Consider the following 17,087-nt stretch of genomic DNA (forward strand, 5'->3'; position numbering starts at 1 on the left):
ACAGGCACAGATTTCAAAGCTAGAAGAATGAGTCAAGTGCCTGCAAACCACAAGGGAAGACTCAGTGGATTTTGATGCGTGGGGAGGAAAAGGGATTTTAATTTGCATTTGAATAGATAGCCAGGGATGAGGGCTACTTCAATAGGTAACACTAGGAAGGGGCTTTGGAGCCAGGTTTTAAATGGCCTTTCAAACCAACCAAAACAATTTGGACTAGTCATATAGACAGTGGGAAACCACTGGAGGTTTGCAGGGCAGGCGTGACAGGATGGGATCTGTGACTTCTGCTGAAAGACTAGGAAGACAACAGAGGGAGGAAAGTGAGTGAGGAGACAAAAGGTAGGACGGGAGACTGAGGGAGAGCAGTGATAATGGCCCTGAGCCAAGAGAAATGACCTGAGGTCTTGGTATGCTGCCCTGAAGCAGACAACAAAGGAAGTTGAGCAAGTTGGAAGAAGTTCAGTTTGTGAAATCAATGGCCTGTGACGACAAACCCAAAGAATGTAGGATGGAATCAGTGTCATCAAGCAGTACTCCCACTAACAATTACCTGGGAATACCTTTCACTGTACCTGGGCACCTCCATATTCATATGGACATACTCATTCTCAATCTCCGACACGAAGCCTGCTTGTGTACTCTGAAGAGAGACCATCTCCTCTGACTGAGTCTGGCTAAAATATCTGTTGAAGGATCAGGGACACAACATGGTTCTCGAATTTTTTTTTTTTAACCCCAAACTACCCTCATCAGTAGAAAAAGAACTCAATAATTGCAAAAAACTAAGTACCAATCAAAATGATGTCACCACAAACAGTGTCAGCAATCAGAACGTACAAGTTCAAAAAAGGATTTCTGCAAATGTGAATGCATGAGCAGTAACTGAAAATCACTACAACTCAAGATAACCCTTGAGGTTCTCTTAGAGTCCTTAAAATTTCCAGAATGTCATATGTACAATAAGAGCTTTGTAATGTTCAAAAGGATCACATGGCCGACCTTCCAGTAGATTAAAATTATAATTCTCTCCTCCTCCACCGCTATTCTCTAATACAGACTTGCTCATTTTAATATATATGTACCAAGCTTTAAAAAATTGATTAGCAGTTTCCTAGTCGGTCACATTGAATTGTCCAAACCAAAAGCATGGGAGTCCTGATTTTTGATTTTTTCAGAAGTGTCCATGTGGATTATCAGTGGGCTGCAAATAATACACGAGAAATGGCTTAGAAAAGAAAGACTACAGGGTGCCTGCATGGCTCAGTTGGTTAAGAAACTGCCTTTGGGGGGCGCCTGGGTGGCTCAGTGGGTTAAAGCCTCTGCCTTCGGCTCAGGTCATGATCCCAGGGTCCTGGGATCGAGCCCCACATCGGGCTCTCTGCTCAGCAGGAAGCCTGCTTCCTCCTCTCTCTCCGCCTGCCTCTCTGCCTACTTGTGATCTCTCTCTGTCAAATAAATAAAATCTTTAAAAAAAAAAAATAAAAAAAAAATAAAAAAAAAAAAAAGAAACTGCCTTTGGCTTGGGTTATGATCCCAACGTCCCAGGATCAAGTCCCATATAGGGCTCCCTGCTCAGCAGGGAGTCTGCTTCTCCCTCTGACCCTCCACCTCTCATGCTCTCTCTCAGATAAATAAGTAAATAAAATCTTTAAAAAAGAATGAAAGAAAGAAAGGAAGAAAGAAAAAAGGAAAGAAAACCTACAGAGGGCATAATAGCAATTTTCAAATGCATACAAAACGGTCATTTGGAAGGGGGAATTAAATACAAGTAGAGTCAGCACATGGAATAATGGAGGAATGATGGGGGTACTCAACTTTCAGGTCAATATGTATAACAGCCTTCAACAATCGGAGCCACCCCCAGTGGAATGGTCTGAAGGAGGCTTCTCTAGAACATCCTCAGGTTCTGACAATAGGTGACCAAGTTAAAAAGAAATTGCTTTACCCTGTTAGAAAACTAGTCCTAACAAACACAACGTACTTGGAAATTCTATCTAGAATCTTCCCTGCAGTCAAAAAAACACAGTTTAAGATACTTGATAGCCAGGTGCCTGGGTGGCTCAGTCAGTTAAGCATCTGCCTTCAGCTCCGGTCATGATCTCAGGGTCCTGGGATTGAGTCCCACATCAGGTTCACCACTCGCCAGGGAGTCTGCTTCTCCCTCTCCCTCTGCCCCTCCCCCTGCTTGTGCTCTCTCTCCCTCTCTCAAATAAACTAATAGAATCTTAAAAAAACAAAACAAAACCCAAAACTTGATAGCCTGCCTAGGTCTTTCCTTCTTTCCTTTCCTTCTTCTCCTTCTAGCCCCCCAAAGTAAAAATGATCAATGATGAGGCAGAAAGATAATCTTCATTTTTTCCCTTCTGTTTAGAGCCTTTTACATCATGAACACTGAGATGTTCTGAATTCTCAGAACAGATTAATGCCACTGATTCTTTTATTGTGGAATGCGACATGTTTTTTGGAGCCATCGATGAAATAAAAGCTTTGATAAAAATGTTTATGTAATTTCAGATTCACTGTGTATTATTCAACAAAGTAGCACATCATAAAACATTTGTTTTAACTAGCTAATCCTCATTTATTTATTCTAACTGTTAAGAAGTTAATTCAGCTTATAATGAAAAATTTCAAATGTGTCAGACAGTACATAGCTTTTGAAACATCTTTTAAGAGGATGTGAGCAAAAAGTTTGAAGCACACTCCTATAATCTAGAAAATTCCATGAAACTATCTGGGTTTTCTGATTAAGCATCACAATGTCCCTAGACCTTAGTCATCTCCTAATTTCATGTCAGTACTAAGTGTTATAGTCCTTCATGGGGCCATTTTTCATGAGAGCAGAATTTCTACACTTCATGAAAATTCCTACCTACAGGACAATAAAAGAAAGCACAGTATAATCGCTCTGACAAATAAACGCTTCTCAAATTTGACTTCAGAAAAAAAATTTTAAATTTCTTCATTTCCTGGACCTTCGGGTAATTTTCCACATTTAACTGCTACTGTTCCAAGTATCTACAAATTCCAAGTATCTACAACATTAGGTCTGAAAGAAGAATTTCTCAACAGTGGATACGGGCCAAGGGAACAGTCCACTTACAACTTATATATTTATTATCTTAGAAATTAGTTATAAGAGGGGCGCCTGGGTGGCTCAGTGGGTTAAAGCCTCTGCCTTCCGCTCAGGTCATGATCCCAGGGTCCTGGGATCGAGCCCCGCATCGGGCTCTCTGCTCAGCGGGGAGCCTGCTTCCTCCCTTCTCTCTCTCTGCCTGCCTCTCTGCCTACTTGTGATCTGTCTGTCAAATAAATAAATAAAATCTTAAAAAAAAAAAAAAGAAATTAGTTATAAGATACCTCTAAGAGCACGGCACACTTCCCCTCTGCAGCCATCACAAACAGAGGTGGAAGTTGCCCACTGCCATGCAAATTTCAGGCCTGGATGGGGAGCTGTTGGTTGGTAACCTCAGGAGTCCTCCAGGTGAAATTCAAAACTGGTCCCTCGTGCATGGAGCCCGAAGAAAGAGGCAGATCCCTCCAGACTGGTAAGCGGCAGTTTTAAAAAGCAAGGGAATTTACATATGAGGGGGGGTCTTCAGAGGCTGCAAGACAGATCTGCAAGGCAGATCTCTGGCCCTGCCTGCCAGAATCTTAAGAGTTGGTACAAAGGCCTTCACGGGGTTCAGTTGTGTATATGGTCCAGATGGTCTCCCTAAACATGACTCTCTCAAGGCTGCATCCTTGAAGTGGCTTGTAGTATGGGAACAATGGGAAGAACACACATCTCAAAAATAAGGGAGGGAATGATGATCCTGCAAATGCCAGGTCTAGCTTGAGGGTCAACAGGCAGACATGTACCCTTGATGACTCCTTCAACAGAAGCTAAGAGAGGAAGGAATAAGCACATGGACAAAAAGCTCCCCCATACCCTGGGAACCCCTAATGGACCCCCTTATCTCAAGAATGAGAAAACTGGGAACCTTGAAGGACTCCCCTTCAGTTTCTCCACCACGAGCTCACTGAGATTCTGGAACATAAGAGAAAACTGACATGTAATCCTCCCTTCTTTTACTTCACTACGAAATCAAACAGCCATGCTTCTTTCATTGAAATTAGATAGATAGATAGATAGATAGATAGATATCTTTGAGCAGTGACCAAAGACTTACCTGAAGCCCAAACTTGGGAGTTTATAACTCCAAAATTTTCAGCCACTATAATTTCACTTATGGATATAGTGATTTTACCTTCAGTGTGTGTAACACAATAGAGACACTATCATACTCTTGTTGAATAAATTATTAAATGAGATAATCTCAGATGTTTTATAGGAAATAAATTAGTAATCAGTATCTATTCCCAGGACTGCCTCGATTTCACACTGTTAGTTATGTTGTGATGGAAGATAAAGCATAGATTTTTTGAAAATGTTCCAAATGTTCATGGTAGAGTTGGCCCCCACACACCTTTCTAAAAATCACATTTATATTAACAATATTTTCTCCTGCTGGGCTCGTTCAAATTATAGGTTTCTTGATGGCAAAGTCGATGTCAGATGTCTTTCTTTTTCTTGTTTTTTTTCCCTCAATGCCTATCCCTTGGTAGTGGCTCCTGGGTAATGGGCCTTTTTGTCGTATTTGGAGAACTGACCGCACAGCCACTTGGGGTGACCTCAGTTCTACCAGAATTTAATTATGATTCCTCCCTTTTTCTTTTGATGCCATAGAGTCTATGCGCAGACAACAATAAAGGTATAATAAAAATTATATATGGTCCTGGACACTGTTCTAAGGACTTAATGTGTAATAAATTGTCTAATTCTCCAGACCTGCTAAAGTAGATTCCCTCATTAACATCCCCGATACTATTATTATCATCTCTCTATTTAAAGATGAGGGGACTGAAGCAGAGGTGCTAATTCATCTGCTAGAGAGATGGTCACTCAGCTGCTATGTGGCTCAACCAGGACTTGAACCCAGACACAGTGGCTCCAGAGTCCAAGTGTTTAACCACCATGCTAGAATACCACAATGCACACTCATCACCACACCTGTGGAAAACTGAAAAATAAATGCAAATAAGAGAGTCTAAAAGTGTGTAGGAAGTCCAAGGGGCCACTTGTTCTCCCTCCACACTGAAGCCCAGTCTCTAGGCTTTCTCTCCTCTTTCCCTTCTTTCCTGGGGCTGTTGCCTTACAGGTTATTTATAGAGAGATAAGCAGAGTTGTTTTCCTTAATTCAGAGGGTGATGAAAAATACATTTCTATTTCATATATTAAACTAGTTGCCAGAAGTCACTCTAGAGAAGAAATTATTCACGACAAAGTTGTCATGCTGGACAAAAGTGAATATCCTTAATATATCCCAGGTGTAAGCAAATAATAGCTATCTAGGAAAGGCCCAGTAGAGAGAACTTATAAAAGCAAGTAGAAAATACACCCAAGGAAATTGTCTGGATCTTACTATAAAACAAATAAATATAAATTAAAGCAATGGGATATCCCATTTTGCATGAACTTATCAAAGATTTTTAAAATGTGATCATCTTCAGGGCTAAGAAGGACATGAAAACTGTCCTTCCTTGCTGAGTGCAAATTGGTTCCACTTTTCTACACATCAGCCAAGCCGCAGATATCATAAACCTTAAAAAGAGGTAATTCCCCTGCATTACAGTACATATTTATACAAAGGAAAATACCAGATAAGTTAAAAAATTAATATGCAAAGATAATCAGAGGACTAGTTCTAATAGCAAAATCTTAGGCACTTAACATGTTCAACAGTAGGCAATGGTTACCTAAATTAATTTGAGTGCAAACAATACCAAACAATAAAATATATGGAAAATACACTTATGGAGAGGTTTTAGCAGTATGTTTATAATGTAAAGAGGGAAATATGTAACATAAGAATTGTAATGAGATGATATATTAAGTGTAAAGCGCCCATTGCAGTCCCGGCACTTAATAAAGAACTCAATTTATCAACAGTTTGCACTGAATGATCTAAAGTATATCAAAACCTTGGAAACAAGGCTGAAGGAAATGTGGCAAAAGAACAGCGGATGCCTCTGGATAAGAAAGATGTTTTATTTCCCATATCTTTACGTTTTCTAGTGCTTTCATGTCTTTTTCCTACGGTATTTCTTTCTGTAGAACGAGATCAAGGACTTAAAACTCATGAACAAAACAAGTAAAAGTACATTTTAATTCTTCACACTGCAGGAACACACCTTAAAGAACAGGGACATCCCCAACCCACATATCTTTTTTTTTTTCCTTCTGTCAACAGTGGGTGGCTATTTACCCTAGCTACTAAAACCTGCTTGGAGGAAAGAAGGGTATAGTCAGCGTCAGGTGGAAACAAATTCCTGGAGTCTAGAACCAAGCTGAATGTATGAGGTTCGTGGAAGAGAAGCAGACAGAAAGCATGCTTTATACAAAAGGTTCCCAATCTGTTGTTTGCCTGTGGCAAAACTGGAATTGTTTATGACAGAAGCAACATTAAAGGTGACATGGCTTTCCCCACTCCTAAAAGTGTTGATAGATGAACACACACTATTCAGGAAATACTTCTTAATGATTAAGGCATTTAATCATTTTTAATCGTTTTAATCATTTTTAATCATTTAATTTAGATACTTATGTATCTACCTAGTTTAATGTTTACTACAAGATTTAGAGGTGTTTTTCATAGTGACCCTGGCCTGCCATGTTCAGGATCCCTTAGGAAAAATTTTTTAGAGGCACTTGGGAGATCCTTGACTAAAACCACAATTTCCTTCTGTGTTTACAGTGCTTCAAGTGACCAAGTGCACTGTTTATTGAGTAATTATTCCTATTCAAATGAGGGGATGATCGAGGCCTCAGTGACAAAATTCTTCATTTGGCCTGGAGCCCATTCCTCCCTTTTTAGTCCCTACCTGCAAATCCCAACTTGTATAACCACACTCAGCCTCATTTCCTGTCCTAAGAAATCAAAAAAGATAATACAGCAAAGGGTGATTGGGAGGACGTAACAGTTAACACATGTAAGCATTTTAAGAGAATGCCTGCAGGGCACCTGGGTGGCTCAGCGAGTCAAGCATCCCACTCAGGTCATGATCCTGGGATTCCGGGATTGAGCCCTGCCAGTTCAGCGGCGAGTCTGCTTCTCCCTCTCCTTCCGCCTCTCCCCCTGTTCGTGCTCTCTCTCAAATAAATACATAAAATCTTAAAAAATAAAAATAAAAAAGAATGCCTGCCATCAGTAAACAATTATGTACCAACTATTAGTATCATTACTCTAAAATAAAGAAAATCTACCCTACTTTTAAAGATCTTTAAAATAAGTCTGCCAAGAACTCATAAAATTGAGAGGAAACTATAGACATTGATATTTATAGTACATTTACTAAGCTTCCTTCCCTTTTATTGTAATGATAACCACTACTAGTCCAGCTTTTAAATGTTTAATGCACCCAAAGACTTTACTAGAAATCTCACACATTTAATTAAAAAAAAAAAGTTTTAGGAGTAAACCTTTTCAACTAGCTCCTATTTCCCCATTGTGCCTCCTAAAACAAGATCATAAAATTCTCAACTTCAAAGCATTCAATTCCACTGAACTCACTACACCTGAATGAGTCAATTACCCCAGTGGGAGTGGGCCTAGTATCCTAAAAGCTTTCACATTTTATTAACACCAGCTTTTGAATAGAAGGCACAACCGGGGGGCACCTGGGTGGCCCAGCAGGTTAAGCCTCTGCTTTCGGCTGTCATGATCCCGGGGTCCTCGGATCAAGCCCCACATCGGGCTCTCTGCTCAGCGGGGAGCCTGCTTCCTCCTCTCTCTCTGCCCACCTCTCTGCTTACTCGTGATCTCTGTCTCTCAAATAAATAAATAAATTCTTTAAAAAAAAAAAAAAAAAGAAGGAACAACTAGGCCTGAGACAAAAAGTAAAACAAAACAAAACAAAAAACCCAAAACTTGAAGGTTTCAGCCATTATTAACTATTTTGAAGATTTTTAAAATTTATTAATAATCGGGAAAAATCCAAGTACTGATCGGGATCGAACAAATTAAATATTCAATTTTTGTGGTTCTAAAATATTTATTAAAATCAAATTATTGGGGCACCTGGGTGGCTCAGTAGGTTAAGCATCTGCCTCCTGCTCAGGTCATGATTCCAGGGTCCTGAAATGGAGCTCTGCATTGAGCTCCCGGCTCAGCGGGAAGCCTGCTTCTGCTTCCCCTTCTCCCTCTCCTTTTGCCTGCCGTTACCCCTGTTTGTGCTCTCTCTCTGTCAAATAAAAAAAAATTATAAAATAAAATCTTAAAATCATTATTTAACTAGTTTTAAAAAACATTGATAAAAGTCAAGGGGCACCTGGGTGGCTCAGTCAGTTGGGGTCTTGATCTTAGGGTCATGGGCTGAAGCCCTGTGTTGGGCTCCATACTGGGTATGGAGCCAACTTTAAAAAAAATTGACAAAAAGCAAGTAAATTGGGACCTGCTTTGCAAATTTTAGAAGTATGTCCAGTTCAGCAAGGTGCTCTTTAAATAGCAAGAAATAGAAAAGACATGGTCTATAAAAGGGTATCAGTTTTCATTTTTTGAAAGTCACTTTAACGTCCTTATGTGTATGTGTGTACTTTTCTAGGTAAATGCCTGTACCTCTCCTAACAAAAATATGTAACATGCATTTCATGTGTTTTTTTTTTCATAATCTTCAAAGAATGATGTGTACTGTCCATTAAGAGTTAATGAATTCAAAATTCAATTAAAAAATTCAGCCCCAGAACTCAAAGGATCAATTAAAAAAACAAAACAAAACAAAACACTAGCTCCAAGGATGGGTGTTAATAAAGTTAAAGGTTGGGCTAAAACATTTGAAATTTATCTTTAAGAAAGGGGGTTACACCTATTTCATTTAAAATATGTGATCATAGGGTGCTTGGGTGGCTCAGTGGGTTAAAGCCTCTGCCTTCGGCTCAGGTCATGATCCTAGGGTCCTAGGATCGAGCCCCAAAACGGGATTTCTGCTCAGCGGGGAGCCTGCTTCCCTTCCCTTCCTCTCTCTCTGCCTGCCTCTCTGCCTACTTGTGATCTCTGCCTATCAAATAAATAAATAAAATTTAAAAAAAATATGTGATCATAAACCTAAATAAAAACAGTTGAGATCCCCCAGCCCAAAAGACATTCTGTCAGTGATATTCCCCTAACCATACTGCAATTAGTTATAAAATTTTTAGAAAGAAAACTACCAAAATATGAAAATCTGGAGGAAACAAAATTATTAGAAAAATTAGAAAATTATCCATCCAGCAAAATTCCTTGTAATCAGCAAAGGGAAGTGTAAATCTTTTTCACTTGTACATTTGGAGGGGAGGGGGTAGACAAGCTTTAAAGTTAAATTGCAGAAAGTTCACAGCGAATAACCGATTAAACAGAAGTCTTTCCTAAAAGTATTTGTCATTCCAACATACTAGGGTAAAGAACCTTAAGACTAAAAATTTTGAGTGCTCAGTATGGAAATGAATCACAATAAACACACAAGCTTGAACCTTGATGACTTACATGGACCCAATGTTGTGGAACGGTTTTCGCTCAACAGGCTTAAAAGTACAAATTCATTTTTGACTCTAGAACAATAATTTTTTTAAAAAGCACGAATCTATTTCTAAAATAAAATGATCGGAAGTTAAATATAATTAAGGATGCTACTTAAGTTCTGCGAATAACTAGGCCAAAAGTTACACATTTGTACCAGCCTGTTTGTACAGTCTGAATACAGATAAAGCCTTAATATTCCAATAAAGTCATGTTATATTTTCATTCAAGTTTCCGAGGGTTATCAATAGAAATGTGTCTGTGGTATACATAGGTAATTTTTCTACGTAAATGCCTGTGCTCTTTTAACAAAGGTAAGTGGAAAGTAAACGGAAGCAGGAAGATTTGAAGGTAGGGACTGGAAGATAGAACAGGTAAAGGTAAAGAACTAAGGCAAAGTTTGTGGACTGCTGTCTGGCTCTTATTAATGAAGGCCAGTCCAGCTCACCTATGTTCTTACATGAAAAATTAAGTGGATCATTGAGTCAATTTTTAGATAATTCATTTTAGAAAATACTTGCACCACCCCCCTTCTTCCCCTAAGAGGCCTGACGTGACCTCTGAAAATGCTTCATCCCGAAAACCCTACAAAATCATGCAAATGAAGAGGTTCAGATCTGTGTACTCACTTTAGGAACACATATGTAACTGCCCAGGCCAACAAGGGTATGCATATCCAAAAAGCCACCAAGTATCTGAAAGATGTCACTTTGCAGAAGCAGTAAATGCCATTCCGTCGCTGTCCTGGTGAAGTTGGTAGGTGTGCCCAGGCACCCAGGTAGGTGTGCCAAACAGTGGAGCTGGACACAGGGTCGGTGGCCCCAGAAGAGTGCTAAATTCAGAGAGTAATGCTGAACTTAAGGGTTTAGATGTTGGTTCTCTGGTCACTGAGCACATCCAGGTGAACCAAGCCCCCAAGATGCATTGAAGAGCGAAGAACTTAGAAGGCTCATGGTTGGATTAATCCATATGTGAGCTCTCCTTGCCACACCGAGATTTCCTTACTGAAAAAGAACTGATTGTTCCTAAACCAGAAGAGCTTACAAAGAATAAAAAGATATCTCAGAAGAAACTGAAGAAACAAAAACTCATGGCCCAGGAGTAAATTCTGCACAGAAATGCAAATAAAAATAAAAAGAGGATGTCGGTTATCTATTATGAAACATATTTTAAGTATCCCCCCCCAAAAAAAATACTTGGACCTAAAATATCCAGATCACTGAAGCAAAGATGAATTCTTGAATTAACTGAATAGCGTCACACTCCTTCATTTTGCTTCATCGGCTAAAGACTGACTAGATGGGTATTTTATGTCCTCGTAAGTATTTCTAAGTCTCCATCCCTCACCTCCCTCCCCACAACATTTCCACTGTTTAACTTGAAAGAATCTTCTTTCAAGAAGTATGCAAAATAACTCTCAGATCTGGAGAGGTCTTAGATCACATCTGACAATGCGATCCTGATACCTTTAGAATTATCATCACCTAACATTAAAAGCAACAAGCAACAAGCCTTATTCACAAAATTCAACCTTCAATTTAACAAAAGGCCCTATGTAAAAATTTTATCATCACATGCTATTATTTATAACTAATGCAAATATAGGGATGGATAATATGATCATAAAATAATTTCCATTATCCCTGGAATCCTAAAATACCAAGGACTGCATGAAAATACATAATTTTTAAAAAGATACATAAAAGTTCAGATCAGACCTCCCACACACTTCATTATTTTCTAACACCATAACATAGATTGTATTTTTCTTCTCTGTACATTTTCTCAGTCTTCTCATTCTTAACCTAGTGCTATTACACCAATACCCCAGCGCTCTCTAAAGTTTATTGAATAACATGCTAAATTCCTCACTTAGGACTTTTCAATCCTAAGACTAATATGAACTGTGATTCCCCAAGGTGGCAAGAAACATGAGTATTTATGGACACAGTATTTTCCTAGATAGCTGACCAAATTTGTATTTGCTATAGTGGCACAGATTAAATGAGACTCTGGTCTTTCCTGTTTCATGAGAGCAGACTGCACTATTCTCCAGCCACTTTTCTATAAACGAATACAGCAGATCACAAGGATTTTAGGGATCAATGCAGAACAATTGTCACTACAGGATAAACAACAGCTTAATAACTTGCCTGCATTTTAAAAGTTTGACATGCCTTATGATGCTCTATTTTGAGTAAAATTCTAAGGCTTATGATGTTCTTATATGTGTTCCTTTAATACAGAAATTATACATCATGTTACTTTCTGAGCCTCCCATATAACAATGTACACTTCCTTTTAAATAGTGTTTCTTCCATTTTTTTTCTTAGTCAAAACAAATTTGAGGATCTCAAGATTTCCTTGGATAGTATTTAATCTTAAAAAAGCCTACACTAGCTTGTAGACCCTAAAATACAGAACATAAAATGTAAACAATTAAACCTTTATAACCAATACCTCGGTGGGGAGAGTGGAGAAAGTCATAAAAATATACAAAGCATTGAAAGGCTGGATATGTGAAGGATGCCAGAGAGGAGTGGGGGAGGGCCTCATGAGGTTCTAGGCAAGCCCTGTGATGACGTCACCTCACAGCCATAATGTTACAGCAGTCAGCATAGGCCTCCCGTTTTCCTATTGGTGAACACCGTGTCAGCCGACATCAGAAGATAATCATCATTGGCCAGACAATTACAACTGGAGCGACTAACTAGCATCCACCGCTGTTAGCACAAACCTGGCAGGCTGCTGAAAGAGAAGGCAGAGCCCAGATGCCCTTCTCACTCAATGAGTTTTATGTCGCCTTGCCTTACCAAAGTCACTACGTGATTTCGCTTCCTTGCTAGCAGCACTTATAAATTAAATCAGCTATTGGTGAAAATAACAGGTAAAGGCGAGACATCTCATTAAAGGACAAAATGCCTTCCTTTTCAATGTTGTGAAATCGCAGACAGAGCTTTTCAGTGTAGAACTGGCAGTCAAAAATGCTAGTGGGCACGCATGCATTTTCCTCTACCTCTACCTCATCTAACAAAGTCGTGTGTATTGGATAACGTTACTGGAGATATTTTTAACTTGCCGTGTAGTTTCAAGATGAGGTCTCAGGATGATTCTCCAAGGAAATATATTTATTACTTTGCATTTCAATTGCTGCTCTATTATACATGGGACTATTTGACAGAAAATTAAAAAGGTCTATAGTACTTATCCTGTGTTTAGAACAATGAGTATAGGATTAATCATTTGTTAAGGCAGCAATAAACAGGATAAGCTTGCCACAGTTGAACACTGTAGTGTTTATACAAATACCACTCCAAAATAAGGGGGCCTTAACGTTAATATGTAATAAGGTAATGAATATGGATTATAGGATACGTTTAATAAACTACGCTTATTTAAGGTCCTCTTAAATAATGCAAAGTAGGACAGACAGCATACTGACAAAACAGCACTCCTGGCCTTTCTCACAATTCTTCAAAATGAGCTCATTTTTGAGAGAGGAGTTTTAATTTTCTAAATTAACAAGCTTTGTTTGAGGTCATATCTAAGACATTTTTAAGGACAAGTGCAAATGATTCTCAAATGACAGAGTAGATGCTTCACAACATTTTGTTTTTCCCCCAGAAGCTATTTCAAACCATTTTGAACAGGTAAGGCTTTGGTTTCCTAAACTTCCCCTGCCCCCAGGGATGGTCTAAGCCTGGGTTATGGAGCTCCCTACTCCTGTTAACAAGGGCAAAAAAAAAAAAAAAAAAAAAGAAAGAAAGAAAGAAAGAAAAAAAAAAAAAGAAAATCGTTTTCTTACACACCTTAGTCAAGACTTTGTGCTTTTGGGATTTGGGGGTGGGGTGGGGGAGGTTTAGAAAACTGGACCCCCAGGATACTGGGAGAAATGCACACACCCCCCCCCACCCCGGGATAAAAAGGAGAAAGCCAGACAATTAAGGTCAGGAAGACATGCAAAGAAAGAGTAACAGCCTGAAAGGCTTTTTGACTGCAAAAGGCAAGCTAAAAAAATAGGGTCCACAAAGAAAAAGGAAGGGAAAAATCCCAGTAAGTGACTATGATATAGTATTCAAACGCAGGGGGAAGCCAAATATGCTAAAGTTCAGGTATTAACAGGTAGTGCTGGCAATAAAATGGGCACCAGTAATCATTTTAACTCACTGGATAAGAATCTGCCACGTACAAAGCGCCTTCAACGTGCTCCGAATGAGACAAGAACCATGCCCTAAAGAGCTGATGGTCTGGTAGGAAGGAGGCACCGGCAGACATGTAAATATTCATATATATGAGTAAAAAGCCAGGAAAGATGTTGCCAGAAGAACGGTTCGTAAAGAGCTAGAAGGAAACCAGTGGTGAGAGCTCAACAGGAGAAAATAACTTTTTGGCACATTTTGGCCATTTTCAGTCCCGATGAGGGCAGGGCCCTGTCTGGCTCATTGTGTGCTTGTTGAGTGGATGGATAAAAGAAGCGGGAAATGGTTACCTGGCCTCAGAGAAAAGGCAACCGGTAAATATGGACCTATGGACCTTGGTGGTGCAAGGGGTGGCTGGCCAACAGTGAATGGGGGTAGCCACGGCGAGGGGACGCCGGCTCCAGAAAGGCAGGCTCGGTAAAGGTGCAGCAAGTTAGAGACAAGGGAGACTCGAGTGGTGTGGCAAGAGAACATGACAAACAGCAGCAGAGAAGACCCCGCCGCACAGTGGGCCCGCCTCGCAGCTCCGAGCGCTGGCAGCCTCGGGCCCCCGCCCCGCCTTCAGCACCACCCTCTGCGCGGGAGGAAGTGCCTCCGGAGAAAGTCCACAGGCCGCATGGGCGGAGAGGGGTCGCCTCCCCAAGCGCCAAAGGCATTTCAGTGTCTGCACTCCTACGGGATCCAGCCTCGAGAGGTGTACCACCACCTTTCGGACCCACTCTCGGCGTACGTCCGCCGGGAAGGGCCTCAGCCCCGCGCCCCAAGTGCCCGCCGCACTTCCAGGGTTTCGGAGCGGATCGTGTCCCCCTGCCAGCTTCCGGCTCCGGCCAGACGCGGCCTTCGGGCCCCCTCATGCCCCGCACCCAGTGCAGTCCCCAGCCCAGCCACAGCGGGTGTGAGTGCGCCGAGCCCTCCATACCCGCCCCCAACGGGCCGGGCCCAGCCGGCGCGCACCTCACAGGGGGCGGGAACGGCCCGGCTGCAGCCGCAAATGGCCAGCGGGCCTCGGGCGGGCGGGCTGAGCGGGAGGAGGCAGGCACCGCGGCCAAGACTCCCCGGGCCCGTCGCAACCGGGGACGGGAGGAAAGGAAGTTGAACCTCCCTCCACCGGCTCCGGCCCGCGGCACCCCCTCCTACTGCACCAGTCAGCACCGGCCCGCGGCGCGCCCGCGTCTTTGGTTTCCCATTGATGAGAGGGGGGAGGGAAGGCAGGTCGTGACGCCGCGGGGCACGCGCACTCGCGCACGCGGCGGCGGGCGGGATCCCTTGGCGCCGGAGAGCCCCTCAGCCCAACCCTCCCATCCAGCCCCCGGGAGGCTGCAGGCCGCTGCCCAGCTCCGGGGTTGTTGAGCGTGCACTTTACTGATCGCCAGACCCGGGCTCAAGGAGAGGACCGGGATGTCTGCCTCAGCACCTCGGTCTACAAGGAAGAAGCGAGATGAGCACACCCTCCCCTGTTAAATATTGCAAGATGACACAGGATCTCCTCCCACACAGGGATTTTTCAAAAGGACTGGCGGAGGAAACACACTAAACAAGCAAGACTCTTTCCCTATTAGAAGTGTGTCTGGGGAAGAGCCCCCAAGGACTCTGCGGACGGAGGGGTTTTTAATCCGTGTCTCAACTCCAATCAACAGACAGCTTCCTACTGAATTAGAACTGAGTGGGTCCAAAAGGCGTTCCCGTAACACAGAAACTTAATAATGGCGTGGCTCCACTCGCTCGGGTTCATTCATTTTTATTACCGTTCTCATTGTCCCCTCCCCCCCACCGCCCCCGCCTCTTAATGAAACCGGAAGGGGATCCGCGTGGGGAAAGGGGTCCAGGAAAGGAGAAATCCGGACGGGGAGCTGCAGAGAGTAGGGCAGTGAAGTAGGAGGGCTGCAAGGAGAAAGGAAGGACACGAGGGATGGGGAGAGGGCGAGGACCAGAGAGCGCCGGCGGGAGAGGGTTAAACGGAGCAGAAGCCCGGGTCCTTCCTCCACTGCCTTTCACACTCAGCTTGCGGGAGGCCAAGAGAGAAAACCCAAATCTAGATGAAAACCAGAAGGTAGCTCAGGTGCAGAATCTGGACTGGGGCATCTCTCCCGCCTTCCGTGTCGCGCAGACATCTACTCTGTACACTCATGTATGTTCTATGTTATATAATCTATGTTAAAGATGTATGTGTAGCCACGGTTCACACAGGGGCACTCACAGACCCACGCGCTTCATGCAGCCCCGGTGGTTCCTGCACCGGGGGACCCGGGAACTCAGCGACCAGCTCTCTGCTGCCGGCGATTCATCGCCCCATTCACGCCCCAGACAGAAAACACCGACATTAAGGCGCACCGGGAAGACGCGCAGGGCTCCCGGGAAGAGTGTCACGCGAAAGCATCACCTACCAGTTTTCCTGCATCCACTGGATGGCTTCATTCTCGTTGAACTGCTTTTCGAATTCATATTCTTGTAAAGTCAACACTGACATGTTCATTGGGGCTGATCTTCGGAGTCGCTACGTGTTCTCTACACAAAATAAAATAATCTGTAAAGCGCTTGATTTCGAGTGTTCTCCTGTCTGTTTTCCCCACCCACCCCCCCCGAGGTCTTCCCCTCTCCGCTGGATCTCCGGGGGCCGGCCTCTCCCAGCCTCTCTCAGCTACATCCAGGGTCGAGCATTGCCTGTGCCACGGCTCCCACCTCCTCGCTCCGCGGCTCTCCTCCTCCCGGCGTCCGCATCCACCGTCGGAGGAAGTGAATGCCTTGCGGTCTTAGTGCCCGCACGTTTGTCCATCACCCTTTTTACTTGTCTACGGGGAAATCTCCTCCCCCTCGTGCGATCGGAAAATTAACCCTTTGCGAGAGAGAGAGCGCGAGACCTCTCGCCCCGAGGGGCAGTTCTGCTGACGCAGAGGTGACTAGGGGAGTGGAGGAAGGGCGCCGAGAAGGAGGAAATGGCCTCGAGGTCATTCACAATCCCCAATCCCAATCTCGTGGGCAGCCTAGCCTTGCCTTTGAATGTGGTTTCGGCTTGCCAGGAGCGGCCCTTAGGCGTGCGACCTGCAAGCTTGGCTAGTAGGCGATAAAGAAACAGTAAACCCTGCCAGCTCTTTCGCTGGGAGAGCTCCAGGCAAATTTGTGCTGAGATTACACGTGAGAGGATCGCGCTTTCCACCTCCTTGCCCCTGCCCCCGCCGTACTCTTGGGGTCCCCCACCCCAGAGCGATGGCTTCGACTACGGCAAACCTGGGGCCCCGCAGCCCCCAGAGCTCCTCAATCATTCGAGAGCTGGGAATGGTGGGGTTGAGGACCTGGA

The 17,087-nt window shown here is 43.1% G+C and overlaps 1 protein-coding gene across 2 annotated transcripts in view; it reads right to left on the reverse strand.

Moving 5' to 3' along the window:
* The window catches only part of ELOVL6 (ELOVL fatty acid elongase 6), a 124,046-nt gene extending 107,453 nt beyond the window's left edge, over nucleotides 1-16,593 (reverse strand). The window contains exons 1-2 of one of the 2 annotated variants that reach the window (XM_080796482.1): nucleotides 16,472-16,593; nucleotides 16,177-16,297 (exon numbers count right to left, since the gene is read on the reverse strand). In XM_080796482.1, the coding sequence (XP_080652608.1) occupies nucleotides 16,177-16,265 (89 nt within the window). In that variant the 5' untranslated portion in view covers nucleotides 16,266-16,297; nucleotides 16,472-16,593. Of the gene's footprint in view, nucleotides 1-16,176; nucleotides 16,298-16,453 lie in introns of both variants that reach the window. The other variant, XM_080796483.1, reaches the window with a different exon arrangement.
* Nucleotides 16,594-17,087: the final 494 nt, after the last annotated feature.

Source organism: Martes martes (genome assembly GCF_963455335.1).
Source record: "Martes martes genome assembly, chromosome: 2".
NCBI lineage: Eukaryota > Metazoa > Chordata > Mammalia > Carnivora > Mustelidae > Martes > Martes martes.